The sequence below is a fragment of the Lontra canadensis genome, unplaced genomic scaffold, assembly GCF_010015895.1.
Source record: "Lontra canadensis isolate GAN:19392208 unplaced genomic scaffold, GSC_riverotter_1.0 scaffold12, whole genome shotgun sequence".
NCBI classification, from domain to species: Eukaryota; Metazoa; Chordata; class Mammalia; order Carnivora; family Mustelidae; genus Lontra; species Lontra canadensis.
The window spans coordinates 9,655,661-9,672,921 of record NW_022631006.1 but is presented as its reverse complement, the minus strand read 5'-3'; the positions used below and the strand labels follow the sequence as shown (position 1 = coordinate 9,672,921).

The following is a 17,261-nucleotide window of genomic DNA, read 5'->3' as shown; positions in this document are numbered from 1 at the left end:
AGTTGTCAGCCAGTCCTGACAGGGAGCTGCTGAGAATGCTCGGAAGAGCTGTGTCTGGCTGGGCAGCGTGCAGGAGACCGCCAGAGTGAGTACCCGGGTATCAGAACCTCTAGCCAATCTCTGAACAACAGGGAGGGAATGGGGGGCTGAACTGTCCAGCCCGATTACAGGCTCAGTTCTCAATGGGATACTGCTTGTGGAACACAAAGCATTGCTCATAGACTTCTAGACCATTTAGAAACCAAGCACTGATTGTTGGTATCTTGTCATCGCCCACACGTCCTGACAAGAAGCTAGACAGGGGTGAGACAGACCTGAAATTACCTCGAGGTACTTGCCAGGTAACTAGTCGTCTCTTACTTCCTCCCTCCCCACCCCCACCAGCCGTCCTGGCTCCTGTGCCCCATGCTCCCCGCTCTCTGGGTCAGAGCCCCACCAGCACGCATTCCAATCTGGGCTGCGCAGGCTTGACATCAGTGTCACTTCCCCACCCGGACGTTTCACATCTGTGCTGAGAACAATGTGCAACTCCTGTCTGTCACTGTGGGGCCCCTCCGCAGAGCACTCGCTGCCAAGGGTGGGCTCAGGGCTGGTGAGGCTACTTTTACCGTGACAGCTGCTGCAGTCACACTGGGGCTGTCGGGGATCACCACAAAGTTGTGTGTGTGTCATACAAACCCACACAAGCCCTGGTCCCTACGGGGCAGCCGCCTGCTTGGCATGTGGTGTGCGGGTCCTCTGGGCCCCCAGACTCTGCCTGACAGAGGAAGAAGATGGCCGAGTCGGCCACCTCCACGGCAGACTTGGTTTTTGTCATCACTGAAGCCGTTTGGAGCTATATCTGAACAATGAGGTAAGGGGTGGGGGGAGAGATGCCACTCAGGGACACAAGCAAGGTCTGATTATCCAAAGTGACATGGTTGCTTTCTTTGCACGATCCACTGGAAGACTTCCATATTCTTGCTGCATGTGGCTAAAAAGCCCAGGAAAAAAGTCAAAGTGGGCCATCTGGGGCCTTTCAAAACTCCTAAGCACATTGGCTCTTCCAGTCTAATTTCTCTGACTGAATGCCCAAACACATTTGAGGTAGATTAGGTAACAGGGCAGATAGGAGGGAAGGAGCTCCAGACCTGTACCCCGGGACTCCCCCCTCACCTGGAGCCTGGCTGTCGGTGTGTTGTCAGAGCTGGCCTTCCTTCTGGCGGCCTTCCTTCTGACTGTCTGCCTGCCGGCCCCACTGCCCACCCACTGTGTGCTCTGGAGAGTAGAAGGCACCCAAGAGGCTAAAATCAGCTATGAAACCAAATGTGGGCCTCTCCAGAAGCCCAGATTTATACACCAGGGGCCTGTGAACCTGGAGAGACCACCCTCACCCCAAGCCCTACCCCACGCAGTCAGGTTAATTAATCTCCTGCCTGCGAGAAAGAAGGACTGCTCTGAGTCACTCCGTCTGCTCCAGAATGTTCCTGCTGTTTCCAGCCTCCTCCCACACCCGCCCCACTTCTCGTCTTCTCTGCAGCAGAGCGGGATGGATGGAGCGTGTCAGCAATGTCCCTCCTCCCTCTCTAATAAGAACAGCATGTGAGTGACAGAAAAATCCAATATCTATTGTACTTTGAAGGACAAAAAAATGTCAAAAAGTCTAGGTAGCAACATGTGTATCTTGATAACCACTTGGTTAAAAAAAAAATGTCTGGAAAGAAATGCTCTGAAATAGTAATAATGGTTGGGACAGGGCGGTGGGAGTAAAACGGTTTCTTTGTTCTCTTTTTCAGGGCCTCTTTAACATGGTAACAAACGTAAGAGATAAATGTTTTATGAACTTAAAAGAAAGCAAGTACAACATGACACATTAGATCTACAGGTAATACAGGAGATTAAGAACACCTGTCCTTACCAAACACAACCTGACACAGATGTTGGAGGGTGTGGATTATTTAGATCACATACAGTTTTTATATTTAAAAGGGCTATTAAAAAGCCCAAAATTGTCCTTTGGAAAATCTGGGCTGAAAGTAGGAATGGTGGGAGGGGAGTCCAAACTGGCCATAAAAATAGAGGACTTCGGTTTATAATTTTATAATTCAATGCATATTACATCAAAATAGACATAAAAAGGACCAAGCAGTGATCACCACACTCCTGACAGTCACACTTTTGTAGAGGCCCCTCCCTCATGTCAGGGTTGGAAAACAGCAGGAGTGAAGGAATGTCACGTTTGACAGCCTGGCTTCAGCCTCCTTCTCCCCCTCTTGCTCTGGGGAAGGCTGGCTACCATCTCGTGAGCAGCCCTGTGGAAAGGTCTACATGGTGAAGAACGAGGGCCTCCAGTCGATGAGCCATTTTGGAAATGAGTTTCTGCCCTAGTCGAGCTGTGCCGTGACCTCAGCTCTGACCAACATCTTGACTGTAACCCCATGAGGGACTCTGAACCAGAACCAGCCATGGGACACTACATCAAAAACTAATGAGGTACATACTGGTGACTAACATAACATAAAAACAAAACAAAACAAAACAAAACAAAACCCCACCCAGATAAGCCACCCTTATCTGGCTCTCAGAAACCGTGTGAAATAATATTTATTGTTTTAAGTTGCTGAATTTGGAGGCAATTTGTGATGCAGCAATAGATAAAACTAGTACTTAAGATACGGAAGAGGCAATGTCAACTACATAAAACGAATGACAAATTATACTTTACAAAATATGTATCTTAAATTTATTCTTTAAGGCATAAAAAGTGTTTAGGAGCTCTTAAACTAAAAGAAGCCACGAGCACTTACGTCCTCAATTTGGGGGGGAAATGCCCCACTATCTAAAAAACGGATTTCATTCCCAAATGTAGCCCTGAAGTACGCTCAGGAAAAAAGAATTCTGAATGGCTTCTCAGATACAGTTCACGTTTCAGTTATTACCATAACTCTGAATCCACCCAAACCAGTGACATTCTACAGTCTGCAAGAGAATGCTGCACTATGCTTACGCGCATCCCGCGGAGAATAAGCAGAGGGATTAAGAGCAGGCAGGGTTTTTTGAAAAGGAAAGTTCTCTTGCTTCTTCAGTGATCAAGTCAGACCCTTGCGCGCCCTCACAGAGCAGATGCCACCTACCTGGGAAGAGCTCACGATCCTCCTCTTATCTTTGCACCAGTCCATGCAGAGAACCTTGTTCCCATGGCCTTTGAGGGTCCTCCTGGTCTTCATGACAAACTGCCCCAGAGCTTCCACCCGCTCAGCCACCTGGTGCACTAGAAGGACAGGCTACAATCAGTTCCGTCGCCAACGACTGGATTCTGAGCCCTACGCTGGCAAAGGGGGGACGTGGGTCTTTGAGGCCACAGTTTGAGTCTCCTGGTTTGGTTTTGTTTTCCTGTTATGCCTTCATAACACTCTTTCAAGCTCAGGAGAGGGTAGAAACAACACGGTCATTCTCTTTGTGTTTAATACCCCACATCTTTCAGAGCACGTCTATCTTTGTGTGCTGAGGGATCAGCAAGATGACCTCATCTAGAGAGATGATGTGCCTTCCACCACACAGAATTCTCCTGCTGAAGGGCCACAGCTCTGCAAGGTGGGCAGGGCAAGCAGCAGAGTGAGACCATTGTCCCCATTTAACAGGTGAGGAGACGGAGGCTCACAGGGTTCTTTGGCTACAACAAGTTCAGACAGCCAACTGGGAAAGAAGCTGGGGCTTTCGGTTCTTTTACCCACCTTTCCAATCACAAGGGAAAGTGACTTTACAAGAACTGTCCCATTAGGTGGCGAAACGTGCACCCACGCTGCTGTGTGGCAGGCACTGTGACTCCTGGCTGAAGCCCCTGTACCTAGCACAGGCCTGGGATGTGTTGGGGGTCTGGTCACGTGCTGCAGGCAAGAACGGACGAGGGAGCCACCACATGGTACACCCCCAGGTTTACTGAAAACTTCTGGTGCCAATACAGATCAGTATTCTACAAGTCTAAACACATGACCTACAGGGGCAACCCACACCAGGGAGGAGCTCCAAAAAGGAATCTCTCAGGGGCTGGGCCCAGGCCTCTTTCCTGAGCCTGTCACTGAGGAGTCCCAGAAGGAGCCACGTTCCCATGAAGAGACCGTCATGTCCCAGCCCCGCATCCAGAGATGAGGAGACTGAGGCTGGGGGACCCCACGGCTTCGGCCCCTTGTGCAGTGCCCTTCTGGTTAGAGGCTGTGCCAGAAGGAAAAACTGGGGCCCCAAACCGCTCCCCCACCACTTCTTTCTCCAACTCTCCCAGCTGGGCCTTTCCCCCAGGCAGGTGAGAAGGAGGGAAAGGGCATCCGAGGCAAGGGACAGGCCCACGAAAGGTGTGGTGTCTCAGCACAGCTGTGCAACACGGTGGTGGGGGGGTGTGAGGCAAGGCAGCTGGCGGCCCTCTTCCTTCCCAGGAGCTGCTGCCACATGCTGGGAAGTGCCACCTCCCTCATGGAAATGGGGCAGGAAGGGCCAGACTGGGCTGTGGTTTAAGCCTCTGACAACAGCACGACTTCTCAGAAATCCTCCCTCCCTCCCCTCGGTCTCTCTAAACACTGCATTGTCTATTTCCTAAAAACAAGGGACTCTGACAGAGCCACAGCACAGTATCAAAGTCAGAACATAAACATGGAAGTGATGCTACATCCAATTTACAGACCTTACTGAGTTACTCTCCATTGTCCCAATAATATCTTTACAGCAAAAGAAAATCCAAGAACCATGGGCTGCCCTCAACTGTCATGTTTCTTTAGTTTCCAGTTAGAGTTTTCCAGCGTGGGCTTGTCTGCCGCTTGCTCATGATCAGATGCGGGCAACGCGTGTTTGGAAGGATTGCCACAGACGGACACCGAGTCCCCACCAGCGCGCCCTGTCAGGAGGCACCTGTCGTCCCTTGGTCCCGTCACTGGTACTGTGCACGCGGACCATTTGGTTGAGGTGGTGTCTGCCGGGTTTCCTCCCTAGAGAGTTACCATATTGCCTTTTGTAACAAAACTGTCACTCTTCAAACTCCAATACCCTCGTTTCAACATCTGTTCATGATTCTTGCCTGAATGGGTGATGATGATGGTTGGCAAGTGATTCTCCTAATTCCATCATTCCTTCTGCATTTTTAGCTGTCTTTCTAATAAAAGGAGCCTCCCCTCCTCTTCAGTGTATTTATTCACCCATTCATATTAGAGGGACTCATGGATTCTTACCTTATTCAAGGGGCTATAATCCCTCAGCATTATTATTTATTTTAACGCTCAACTAGTCACTGATTTGCTCCGTGGGAGCCCTGTCAAGCAAGTGCCCCGACCTTCTGACATGTCCCTATTGTTCTCTAAGCATTTTTTAAAGATTTTATTTATTTATTTGACAGAGAAAGAGAGAGAGAGAGACAGTGACAGGGGGAACACAAGCAGGGGGAGTGGGAGAGGGAGACGCGGGCTTCCTGCTAAGCAGGGAGCTCAATGTGGAACTCCATCCCAGAACCCTGGGATTATGACGTGAAGGCAGACGCTTAACGACTGAACCACCCAGATGCCCCCTAAGTATTTCTTATTCTAAGCTCATGTTCTTTCCCTGCTCTGGCCCTAGAATCAGTCACTTCTCCCAGAAGTCTTGGTTTCATTTAATTGCCCCATTTCTTTGTGATAGAAGAATAAGAGTGTGAACCAGTTAAAAGTCTCTGTGAAAACCCAAACTATAAAAAGTCCTTGCTGAACTATGAAGTACTACAAGAGAGGTGTCTGGCTGGCTTAGTGGGTGGAGTGTGCAACTCTTCATCTCCGGGTTGTAAAGCCTCGTGTTGCGTGTAGAGAGGACTTAAAAATAAAATCTTAAAGGGTGCCTGGGTGGCTCAGTGGGTTAAGCCTCTGCCTTCGGCTCAGGTCATGATCTTAGGGTCCTGGGATGGAGCTGCATCGGGCTCTCTGCTCAGCAGGGAGCCTGCTTCCTCCCCTCTCTCTCTCTCTCTGCCTGCCTCTCTGCCTACTTGTGATCTCTGTCAAATAAATAAATAAAATCTTAAAAAGATAAAAGTACTACATGAATGTGCAATTATTATGCTATCACTTCTGCTAAAACACTGCATTTTTTTAAAAAGATTTTATTTATTTATTTATTTGACAGACAGAAATCTCAAGTAGACAGAGAGGCAAGAAAAGGGGGGCAGGAAGCAGGCTTCCTGCCAAGCAGAGAGCCCAACGCAGGGCTCGATCCCAGGACCCTGGGATCGTGACCTGAGCCAAAGGCAGAGGCCTCAACCCACTGAGCCACCCAGACACCCCAAAACATTGCATTCTTTATTGCCACAAATGGCACAGCAGTTTTTTACAGATACATTCTTAAAAACACACTGAATATAGTTTAAAGATGGTGACTTTTCTTAATTCTTATAGGCCATTTATACAAGTCTGTACCAGCTCAGAGCTGTGAGCACATTTTATTTAGTGTTTGGAAACTTCACATTGCTATCATTGCTGCTTTCCCCAATTCAGCATGGGGACAACCAGAGCTATTTTATGTCCCTCCCATGAAAATAAAAAAAATTAATGAATTAAAAAGATGACTCACCCAATCGATATGGGGCCTTCCTTATCTAATGTGAGTCTGACCATATCCTGGCTACTAATGATTTTTTTCTCACTGCATTTTCCTTTTCATATATAGGTTTACTCCAAACCCACTCCATCCCATCTCTATCTGGCAAATCTCACATCTGTTAAATTGAAGAGTTACAGCTTGAATGATGTCTCTAGAACCCTGAATACATGCCGGGTACAGAAAAGAATAAGACAGTCCCTGCCCTTCCCGAGCTCATGGTCTGCAGGGGGCAGATCGCAGCTGTAGTGAGGTAACAGAGGTGGTGGGGAGCCCAGGGTAACCCAGCTGACTCTGCCGGCAGCTGTGCCATCAAGAGGGGACGTCACAGGTACCTGGTTTTGAAGGATCCATAGGAACTGGAGTAAGGAAAGGGGAGGCTGAATCACCTTCCAAATTTTGCACCAATAAACTGTCTTTGATGGCCACAATTTGGTGGAAGAGCTAAGGAACCGAGGATGAAGAATTATCCAAAGCTAATTCTAAAAAATTCAGTTTGCAACCCAAGTGTCCATTGATAGAGGAATGGATAAAGAAGATGTGATACACACACACACACACACACACACACACACACAATGGCATACTTCTTGTAGAAGAATGAGATCTTACCATTTGTGACAGTGAAATAAGTCAGACAGAGAAAGACAAATCCATATGACCTCACTTTTATGTGAAATCTAAAAAACAAAACAAAGCAAATGCAGAAGCAGACCCATAAATACGGAGAACAGACTGAGGGTTGCCAGAGGGGAGGAGGTGGGGGATGGGCAAAATGGGGGAAGAGGAGAGGGAGGTACGGGGTTCCAGTTATGGAATGAATAAGTCATGGGGACGGTGGGGGGAATGGGGAACCTGGGTGATGGGCATTAAGGAGGGCACACGTGGTGTGAGGAGCCCTGGGTGTTATCCTCAACTGGTGAATTACTGAATGTGACATCTGAAACTAATGATGTACTATAAGTTGGCTAATTGAATTTAAATTAAAAAAAGAAAAAAATACTAAGTCACGGGGATAAAACAGGATAACAGCATAGAGAGTACAGTCAATGATATTGTATAGAGCTGTCTGGGGACGGATGGTAGCTACTCTTGTGAGCAGAGCATAACCTACAGAGTTATCAAATCACTGCCGTACACCTGAAACTAATGTAACACTGTATGTCAGCTAGATTCAATTAAAAAATACAAATGAAAAAATTTAAAAATGGGTCCTCTCTGATTCTACCCCTGGATTGAATGGGGTGAGATATAAAAACCCTCAAACACTTGGATGGAAGGAAAACATCTGCAATCACATTACTTCCTGTGTGCTTGGGATTTTGGAATTGCTCCAACACATACATTAGCTACACACACACAAAAAATCTCCCCAGAATTCCCTAATTAAAAGCTGGAGAGGCTAAGCAATGGTGCAGTCTTTCAGACAGAGTACTACATGCCTCCATACAATAAAATCAAAATATTGACGTTAAACAGAAGGGCAAAATGACACAGGGAGCTATGTAATCCACTGTGTTAATTTAAAGTTAGGCTCGGGCGCCTGGGTGGCTCAGTGGGTTAAGCCGCTGCCTTCGGCTCAGGTCATGATCTCGGGGTCCTGGGATCGAGTCCCGCATCGGGCTCTCTGCTCAGCGGGGAGCCTGCTTCCCTTCCTCTCTCTCTGCCTGCCTCTCTGCCTACTTGTGATCTCTCTCTGTCAAATAAATAAATAAAATCTTAAAAAAAAATAAAATAAAATTAGGCTCAAACTCTGAATCTAGTACAATCCCAAGTATGCTCACAAATAATTAGCACAAACATAAAACCATAGAAATACACCAAAATATTCAAAGTGACTACCTCTGGGTGGTGGGGTTATGAATAGCTTGTTTGCTTCTAGATTTCTAAATTTGTTATAGTGGGCCTTAGTTTATTATGGTGGTACCCTAGAGATACTTGTGTGAGCTAGCTTGTTGCAATTATGAACACAGAGCCGAAGCAAGGGGAGAGACGAAAGGTAGGTTTGCTCTTGGCTCCTCTCATGGCTGCAGGCAGCATGGGGGAGAGCAGCAGCGAGAAGATTAGTTTGTAGGGAAACTCACGTCCAGCCTCAGGCCGCACAGCATATTTCCTTAAAACTTGGAAAAAGCCAGTCAATGTATTTGCTTCAGACTAATCCAGAAATTGGTTTTCCTTGGTTTCTCCTTAAACCATAAAATCAGATTAGTCCAAGGCTCCTGTTATCATACAGCCTTTGAGAATAAAACCTTTCACAAAGTTACATTTATAAGAGATAGAAAAGTGAATAAACAGCATCTGATGGTAAGTCCTGTGACTTGCCCAAATTTCCTCTAGATATGTACTCAAGAAATTACATACATCTTTGAGTGGCTTTGTTCCTACGCTAGATTAGAATCTGCCTTCAAAGAGGCTGGGAATCTGGAAGAAGCCCCCCACAGCCCCCACGAGGCTGCCATACATGCTGCCTGACATAAACACAGCGTGCCTCCTGCCCTTTCTGGCTCACTCTTCTGTTTAATTTCAAGTTAAGGACTCTTTAAAGTTGAACTCTCATCTTTGTTTTTGATCTTGACTCTCATCCAGTTCTCATTTTTTATTATCAAAGCAGGAAATGCACAGATGGGTATACAGTGAAAAGTACCTCTACCTCCCCTCACTCCCCTGGGATCTCTCTAGAGAAAACAAGTTTCTCATGTATCCTGCCACAAATTCAATGCACATACAAGCATCCCTTGTTTAAGCTAATTAGGTCATGTTATACTATTTTGTACTTTTTCAATTTCATATTGAGATCTTTTCATACACATACATGGAATTTTTTTTTCCTTTTTAATGTAAGTCTCCATTGCCTGAGAGATGGCCTAGCAGGGTGAGAAGGAGAGCTAATACTAGGAGCCCAAACCTTGGCATCTACCCCCACCCCCATTCTCCCTTAGAGTAGCTGCAGAAGCTTAAGGCATTCCCTTTATCCTTCCCTGGATCTCAACAGTCTCCTCATCCATAAGGTTATGGAGAGGAGGGGAAGGAAAATTTTTGTGCCCGAGGACTGAGGCTGAAGCAACTGACCCTTCTAGTTTTGAGAACTGTGGGACAGGACCTCCAAAGATCTCCATGTCCCAATCCTTGGAACCTGTAACTATGTTACTTTACATGGCAAAAGGGGCTTTGTAGATGTGATTATGTTAAGGATCTTGAGGCGGGATGATTACCCTGATTTATACAGGTGGGCCCACTATAGTCATAAGGGTCCTTATGAGGGGGAGGCAGGCAGATCAGGGTCAAAGAAGGTGAGGTGATGACAGAAAGGTCAGAGGGGGTGGGGCCACAAGCCAAGGATTGCAGGCAGCCTCCAGAGGCTGGAAAAGGCAAGAAAGAACCTCTCCCCTAAAGGTTCCAGAAGGAATGTGGCCCTGAAGACCCACTATAGACTTCTGATGTCCAGAACTGTAAAAGAGTAAATTTATGTTGCTCTAAGCCCCTATGTTTATGGAAATTTCTACAACAGCAAGAGGAAACTAATATGTTATAACTTCATGATTCTAAAATGTCTTACAATCAAGGAAGGAAACACTTACCCATGGTAGAAGGTAAGCAGAAGGCAGGGGAAACATCCTGAAACATCCCATAAGGGGAAACATCTAGGGAGGAGGAAGCTTTGAAGGAATAAGGTGAAAGTCAGGGGCCCAAGGCCCGGGGCTATGGAGTTTCATGTAGGCTGGCTTCCCCTTGGGACCCATATAAGCCATTTCCTCTATTTGACACTGGCCAAAGGTCTGACTTCTATCCATATGGAGACAGACCTTTCCACTGTGAGTTCAAAATTCAGCCCTGGCTTCTGAGGGTACTGCATCCTTGGCAGGATGGGGGTTCTGTGTTGAAAAGCTCTACCTTGACTATCTCTCTGCCTTAAGGCCATTTCCCAAGTCAAGGAAAAGGCTGAGAGGTTCCCTGCGGGCAGTCTGCCCTGCTGATGAGGAGCTTCTGGAGAACCTCCTCTGCACAGAGCCCAAAGGGACTGGGCACAGAGCTGCAGTGAGGCTGGGCTGGAGTTCTGACTGCCTGGGCTGGAATCCTGGTCCCACCACTTACTGGCTGCAGTCCCCTAGCAAGTCCCTTCACTCAGTTTCCTCATCTGTAACATGCAGAAGTCAGAAGACCTACCTCAGAGGCACCCACCCAACACTGACAGCATCGTCGACAGCATCTGCACAACGCAGGAACTGGCTGAGTGAAATGAGGCAGACTTTGCCCAGTGCCTCCCAATTGCTGTTCCCTACCACTCGCTGATAACAGAAGCCCAGCTTTATCTGGGGATGACAATGTGTCCAGTTCACTTCTCCCTTTCCCAGTCTTCCTTGCAATAACTATGTGGCCTACTTCTGGCCAATAAAGTACAAAATCTGTTGGGAGAAAGGAGGCTTGGGGGAAAACTTCTGCTTTCCTGATAAGGAAAACAAGAGGCTGGTGCCCACATTGCCCCTTCTTGCCCTGGATACAGAGGTTATGTTTGGAGCTGTGGCAGTCATATTATAATCATGGGGCTAACGCCAGTGTTTTCAGGGTAATGGAGAAGAAAGCCTGGAGTCTGGGTCCTTGATGGCACACTAGGCAGCTGAACCAAAGCTAGTGGTCATTGACACTTCTTCCTGTGATATAAGGAAAATAACTCCCAATTTGCTTTATTTGGGGTTTATGGTTCATTGTAGCTGGACACATTCCTAAATGATAAGCGGTTTAGCATGTCTCTGATTTAAAGAAGGCCCCTTGGAAAGAAAGCACACTCTATAGAGTCACGTCATCTGCTTCTATCAAGTGATTTTCAAAGAAAGGCATCAGGCGCTCAACGACCTAGCATGAACCCCATGTTTCTTCTCCAAATAGATTTTAAAAGGGGTGGCACCAGATAGGAATGGTAGGAGCCTGAGGGGTGCCTGAGGGTACCGTGCAGGGGGTGGGGTGTGGGGGAGGAGGCTGTGCTCAGCAAAGGGGAGCTGCCACCCTCGGAGCTGAAAAGCAGATAAAGCCACTTCCCCAAGCCTGGCCCTGAGCCCAAACTCTGCTGAGGACAAACCATCTGACAGTAAAGGGAAGCAGATCCCACCAAGAGTCATTTAACCTGGCTTTTTAATTGCTGGCTCATAAAAATCACAGAGCCGTTTCTGAATTATGGTGGTGGTCAATAATTAAGTTTATTTAAGACTGGCATTGCTCTTTTATGCCAAACGCACCGCATCCATTCAAAAGCTTCTTTTGCTTTTTTTTTTTTTTCTCTTTTGCTTCTTTTTCCCTTTTGCTTCTTTTCCTCTGCTTTTTTTCCTCATCTGGTTCTCCACACCCCCTCGCCCAAGGAAAGGGGGCAGAGTGGAAAAACTAGGTTTTAAACTCAGAGCCTGGTTCCTCGTAAAAGCAAAACTGAGAAAAGACTCCACAGTGATGGAGAAAGCTAAATGATGGAAAAACAAAACGGGAGTTTACCCTTGGCCGCGCCCACCAGGGCGGTGTTGGCTACCGCCGACACCCTCCTCCACCCGGCTCGGGTAGGAAGGCAAGCAGTTCGCAGCTCCCAGGCAGGTGATGGAGAGAACTGGTCCCAAGATCCTTCAGAGGGTGGGGTGGGAGGTAAGAACAGCGGCCAGGGGCTGCTACCACAGGCGCCCCCGCCCAGAGGCGGAACGGCCTCCGCTAGCGGGGGTGGTGGGTGCTCTGCAAGGTGTCCCGCGTCTCCGAGGGCCTCCCGGCTCGGGCCCCACAGCCGCGCACCCCGGGGCTCCGGGCCGCGACCCGCGCCTCACCTGGCGCCCCGGAACCGGGGGCCCATCCCTGGCGCCGGCGCAGGCCTGGCTTCTTCCCGGGGAGGCCCAGCGCCCACCCCCACCCCCCGCCAGCCGCGCGCCCCCGGGGGCCGGTCTGGTTCCCTCGGCCCGCCTCCCGGCGCGCAGCCCCCGCCCCGGCCCGCACTCACGCTCCACGTCGTGCAGCTTGGCCCGCTCCTCCTCCAGTTTGCCCTTGAGGCTCTCGGCCTCGCTCTTCAGCGACGCCAGGGTCTGGCTCTCGTGCAGCCCGTCGGTTGCCATCTTCGCGCCGGTTCGCGGCGGGGAGGGAAGCGGAGAGCCGGGATGCGGGTGAGCGGGCGACCGAGGCCTGGCCGGCGAGCGGGCGGGAGCGACCCCGCGCAGCTCCACCGCCGTCTCCCCGAGCGCGGCCCCGCCCTCCGGCGCTGACGCGGCGGCTGCGAGCCGGGCTGCGGCCGCCGACTCCCCCCTCCGCCCGCCGCACGGGCGGGCACCGGCGCCCTCTCCGCGCCCCCCCACCTCCGCCCTGGCACCTGCCGCGCGCTGGCGCTGTGCCCAGGGCGATGCCCTCGGTGGTGCTGCTGCTCACCACCCCGGAGAAGCCGGGAGTATCGTGCCCATTTTACCGGTGGGAAAACCGAGGCTCAGTGATGGTAACGTGACTTGCCGGATGACACGCACCCGGTGAAGGACCAAACTGGGATTCCAACCCAGGACCGCCCGGCTCCTGGGAGCCGGTGAAGTCCCGCTGACGCGGCCTTCCTACTCTCCCCTTCCCCGGCACCGGTCTCCCCTCAGTGGGCCTTGATAGGCTGCCCAGTGGCAGCTGCCTGCAGAGTAGATGAGCGAGGACTGCCCGGCGAGGCCCAGCCCGCACCGCTCATACACTGATACCGTCCTCACCTGGGTGCCACTCCCCCACAACGAATGGGAAACGTTCCTCCTTTGTTGACTTAAATATACAAAAATAAAGCGAAATCTGGCTTCTGAGAAGCTGTAGAGGCTTTGCGGCATTAGGAAGTGCACTCTTGGTTTTGCTTTTCCTCTTTTCACACAGGGAATTAAGTCCCTGGCCTGGGGTCAGCAAAACGAGGTGCTGGAGCCGGGATTAGTATACAGGGGCCCAGACCCGGGTGTTTGGACCCACACTCCATGATCTAAGATGTGTCCCTTCTGAGGCAGCTTCCTCCACCCCAGAATGAAAGGTTACTAGGGTTAACGAATTTAGTGGGTATTTAGGGGTAACTAGCGAATTTAGTGACGTCATGGCAGGCTCAAGCATCTCTTTTTCCCAGTCCCCAGCAGTGCCAGCACTGTTCCAAGCACTTTACAATTAGTAAATCGCAGTGATCACCCTGAATGGATACTGATGTCCCCATTTTACAAACGAGGACACGGAGGCACAGGTTAAGTGATCTGCTTGAGTCACACTTTGAGAAAGAGGCAAAGGCAGAATTTGGACTGAGGCAATGTGGCTTCATTGGGCTACCTGCCTTCTGGACTTCAGTGGGGAGGATCCAAACCATGGCTTCTCCCTTTTCCTTTGTCCATGACCTGGTGTGTGTGTGTGTGTGTGTGTGCGTGCGCGTGTGTGTGCGCGCGCAAAATGAGAAGGCGAATTTAAGGTTGTAAATTCCAGAGCAAACATTCCCAAGCAGGATTTTGGGGGCTATCCTCACCCCTCACTCCCTCAACAATCTAGCCTCAACTTGTTGTCTTGGGCAGCTCTTTATCAAAGAAAAGTTGGAAGTAATCTGTATTCATCTCTACATGGTGGTCTAGGAGGTTAGATTCTGAGCTCCTCAGTTTCCTTATCTGAAAAATCTACTTCATCGGACTGTTTCAAGAATTAAGTAAGGTAATTTGAGTGAATCTCTTAGCAGACTTTTCCATCATAGCAGGTGTGTATTAACTGCCAGCTAGCTCCCCTTTCCCTTTCCATCAGTGTAGTTTTATTCATCATTTATCCTCAGTATTTAGCATAGTAACTGGTGTATGGTAGGTCCTCAGTTAATGTTAGTTTATGAAGTGGATGTATTAAACAGAATATATAAAATATATAATTAAAATGAAACAAATATGAAATGTCAATATATAAATATAAATGCTTTAGATATATGCAACTACTTATAAAAGCAAAAATATGACCTGTGCTTCAGAGTCTGTAGAGCAAAAGTTTAAGATAGCACCAGGCCCATCTAGGTCATACTGCCTGAGGATAAACCCTGGCTGTGTTGTGTGGCCTCAGGTGATTAACTTCTCTGTGTCTCAGGCTCCTTAACTGTGAATGGATAACACCTCCCCAGAAAGGCCTCTTCGGGGTGGCCTCGCAGCGCGTTCAGAGCTGTGCCTGACACAAACTGTTTGCTCATTATTATTAAGGCTCCCTGATACACTTGAGCAATTCCCCCGAAGTAATTCAAACGAGACACTAGGTCATGGAGGCACTTCTCAGCAGGGTCACCTCAGGCCTAGCAAAACAGCATCCTCTTATCACCTCCTCAGTGACCCCTTGTGGCCCATCCTGGGATGTGTGCCTGCTCGAGGTCTGCCTGCCTGTGACCTGGGGTGAGTGGAGCTTCACACTGGGGTGTGCCCTTCTCTGGAGGTCCTCTCTGTAAAACAAACCCCAAACATCCTCCATTCTAGAGGTCCTACCATCTAGAGATAAGGTCATGTGACTTCTTTACAGATGGCAGAGTTTGCAAAGTGCCTTTCTGTACTTTGGTTTTAACTCCTTTTTCTAAGTAAGGAAGAAGGAGATCATAAAAGTTGACGTCCTCTGCATTTCAACAGGAGTGGAGTTACAGTGTTTCCCCTATTCATGAAAAGGGTCCGGGGCGAGGGGCGCTACACAAACTCAAACACCTGGGTGGAAATTAGCTGTCAGTCTTTGGATGTCTCCTCAGCCACAAGAGGGTGTCTGAATATTTGGGAACCCCCAAGTGCTTGTGGAGATAGCCTGTCACAGTTTCCTGGAAAAGCTCTCCAGGCGGAGCCTCTGCCCTGGGGAAAATGTTCGATGCTACAGGATGTGACAACAGGGACTCTGGGCTCCCAGTATCCACAGAAGAAACTGTTTAAAAAAGATTTTAAAAATAGCTAAGATTAATAAGTAGCACTGCTCCAGAATGGCAGGGCCCTGGAAAGCAGGCTTATTTTAAGAACCAAATGTCATCAGTCTGATGACGTGCAGAGCCACATTTAGAACACAGTGCACTGCGGATAGAAGCCCATTACACTGAGCCTGAATCTTGTGATGTCACGATTATGACGCTGTACCAAAGCCTGTGTGTCTCTCTGGGCTGTTTACTTGCCGTTAGCTTTACGAGAATAATTTTTTATATGTAATTACTGTCAGGGGTTACAGTGGGACCAAGAGGATGAATACTGCATTTTCCTCTTCAGTTGGATAAAATGTAAAAATCCTCTTTCCTGTCTTTGACAGATGGGTTTAAAACTGTGTTGACAATGAGGCGTTTCCAATTGGGGTTTTGCAGAAGAGTACTTTACCACTTTTTGACCAGCTGGGGGCTCTGCTGAGCTGTATTACTGAGCCCTGCACATTCCCTCAGGGCTAATTTCTAGGGCTTCCTCCATGCTATGGGCATGCTACAAAGATGTGAAAAGCCTGTGCATAGCCACCTCTAGTGAGGACTGATTTATGTTCTTTGAAAAATGTAAGGATTTATATTCAGTCCCTGGCCCCCAGCATCTTAGGCCTAAGGAGCACATTTCCTTGAACTTAATTTTGCTTACTACAGAGGCCCTGGAGGGTCCAGTCTTCAACAGAGCTGGAAAGCTGGATCATGGCCTTCGGAGAGGCACTTTCAGGCTGTTTGTTTGCCAGAGACTATTTTAGCTTGGTTACTTGTCAAGCAGACAGAAAGCAAAAGCAAAAAGCATTAGCCCTAAAAAAAGTAGTAATAGCTAAAACATTCATTGAGCACGGCCTCTGCTGGGTACTGTTTTAAATGTTTTATCAAATGAACTCACCGAATTCTCATAAAGCCCTATGAGATAGATGTTATTGTTCCTATTTTACATATTTGAAAACTGACCTCCTAAGTCAGTTGAAATCTGTTGGCACCAAGACTGGCAAGGAACATAACGAGGATTTGAACTCCAGAGGTCAGAGGGTTCACACCTTGAAACCCCCACGCTATGCTGCCTCATTCAGCCCAACTGTGTTCAAAATGTCTGTGTGAATAAACAGATGGGATGGTGACTCATCTGTCATAGGGCCCTGATATTAGCCATCATTTTAAAGCAAGATAACCCATGAATTCTTTTAAAGTGGCACTTACGATTTCTGCACATGTTGAACAGTAGCTGAGCTGTTGAGATTTCTTGAAAACTGGTCTCAGAGCCCGTTGTTTGAAACATTTGTCACAGGAGCCAAATACATTAACGAGAAAGGTCTGATCGCACATTTTTAATCCAAAATGAAGCTGAAAAAGAGAGAGAGAGAAAGGGACGTTTGTGCAGGAGAAAAGGCAACAGAAACAGTTTTTTAAACCGCATCTTCCTTTGATCACGATGGTTGCTCAGACTCCTACATGTGGGATAAAGTATATGCAGTCAATTTATAAACTTTGATTTATTACAACACACTGGGTCAACACCAGCTCGTTGATTTAATCAGTAAGAAAGCATCAGAATAGGTTTTCTGGGGTTACCATTTAACTGGCTGTTTCGGCAACAACACCAACACAGTTGATTTTTGCAGCCCAATAGTAATCCTGTGGGGCTCCACAGTGGAAAGTGTCATTATAATGGATATTATAATTTAAAAATTAAAAAAAAAAATTCTTCCCCTAAAGGTAAACTTTTGGAGGGAAGACGAGAGTCAGAAAGTGGTAGAACCTGATTTCAACCAATACC

General features: G+C 48.2%; 1 protein-coding gene across 3 annotated transcripts in view; it reads right to left on the bottom strand.

The window, feature by feature from the left end:
* Positions 1-16,838, bottom strand: part of GNB5 (G protein subunit beta 5) — a 43,657-nt gene extending 26,819 nt beyond the window's left edge. Inside the window, exons 1-3 of one of the 3 annotated variants that reach the window (XM_032856459.1) lie at positions 16,685-16,838; positions 12,548-12,659; positions 3,114-3,250 (exon numbers count right to left, since the gene is read on the bottom strand). In XM_032856459.1, the coding sequence (XP_032712350.1) occupies positions 3,114-3,250; positions 12,548-12,659; positions 16,685-16,810 (375 nt within the window). In that variant the 5' untranslated portion in view covers positions 16,811-16,838. Of the gene's footprint in view, positions 1-3,113; positions 3,251-12,547; positions 12,806-13,058; positions 13,078-16,684 lie in introns of those variants that run through there. The other 2 variants (XM_032856461.1, XM_032856460.1) reach the window with 2 other exon arrangements.
* Positions 16,839-17,261: the final 423 nt, after the last annotated feature.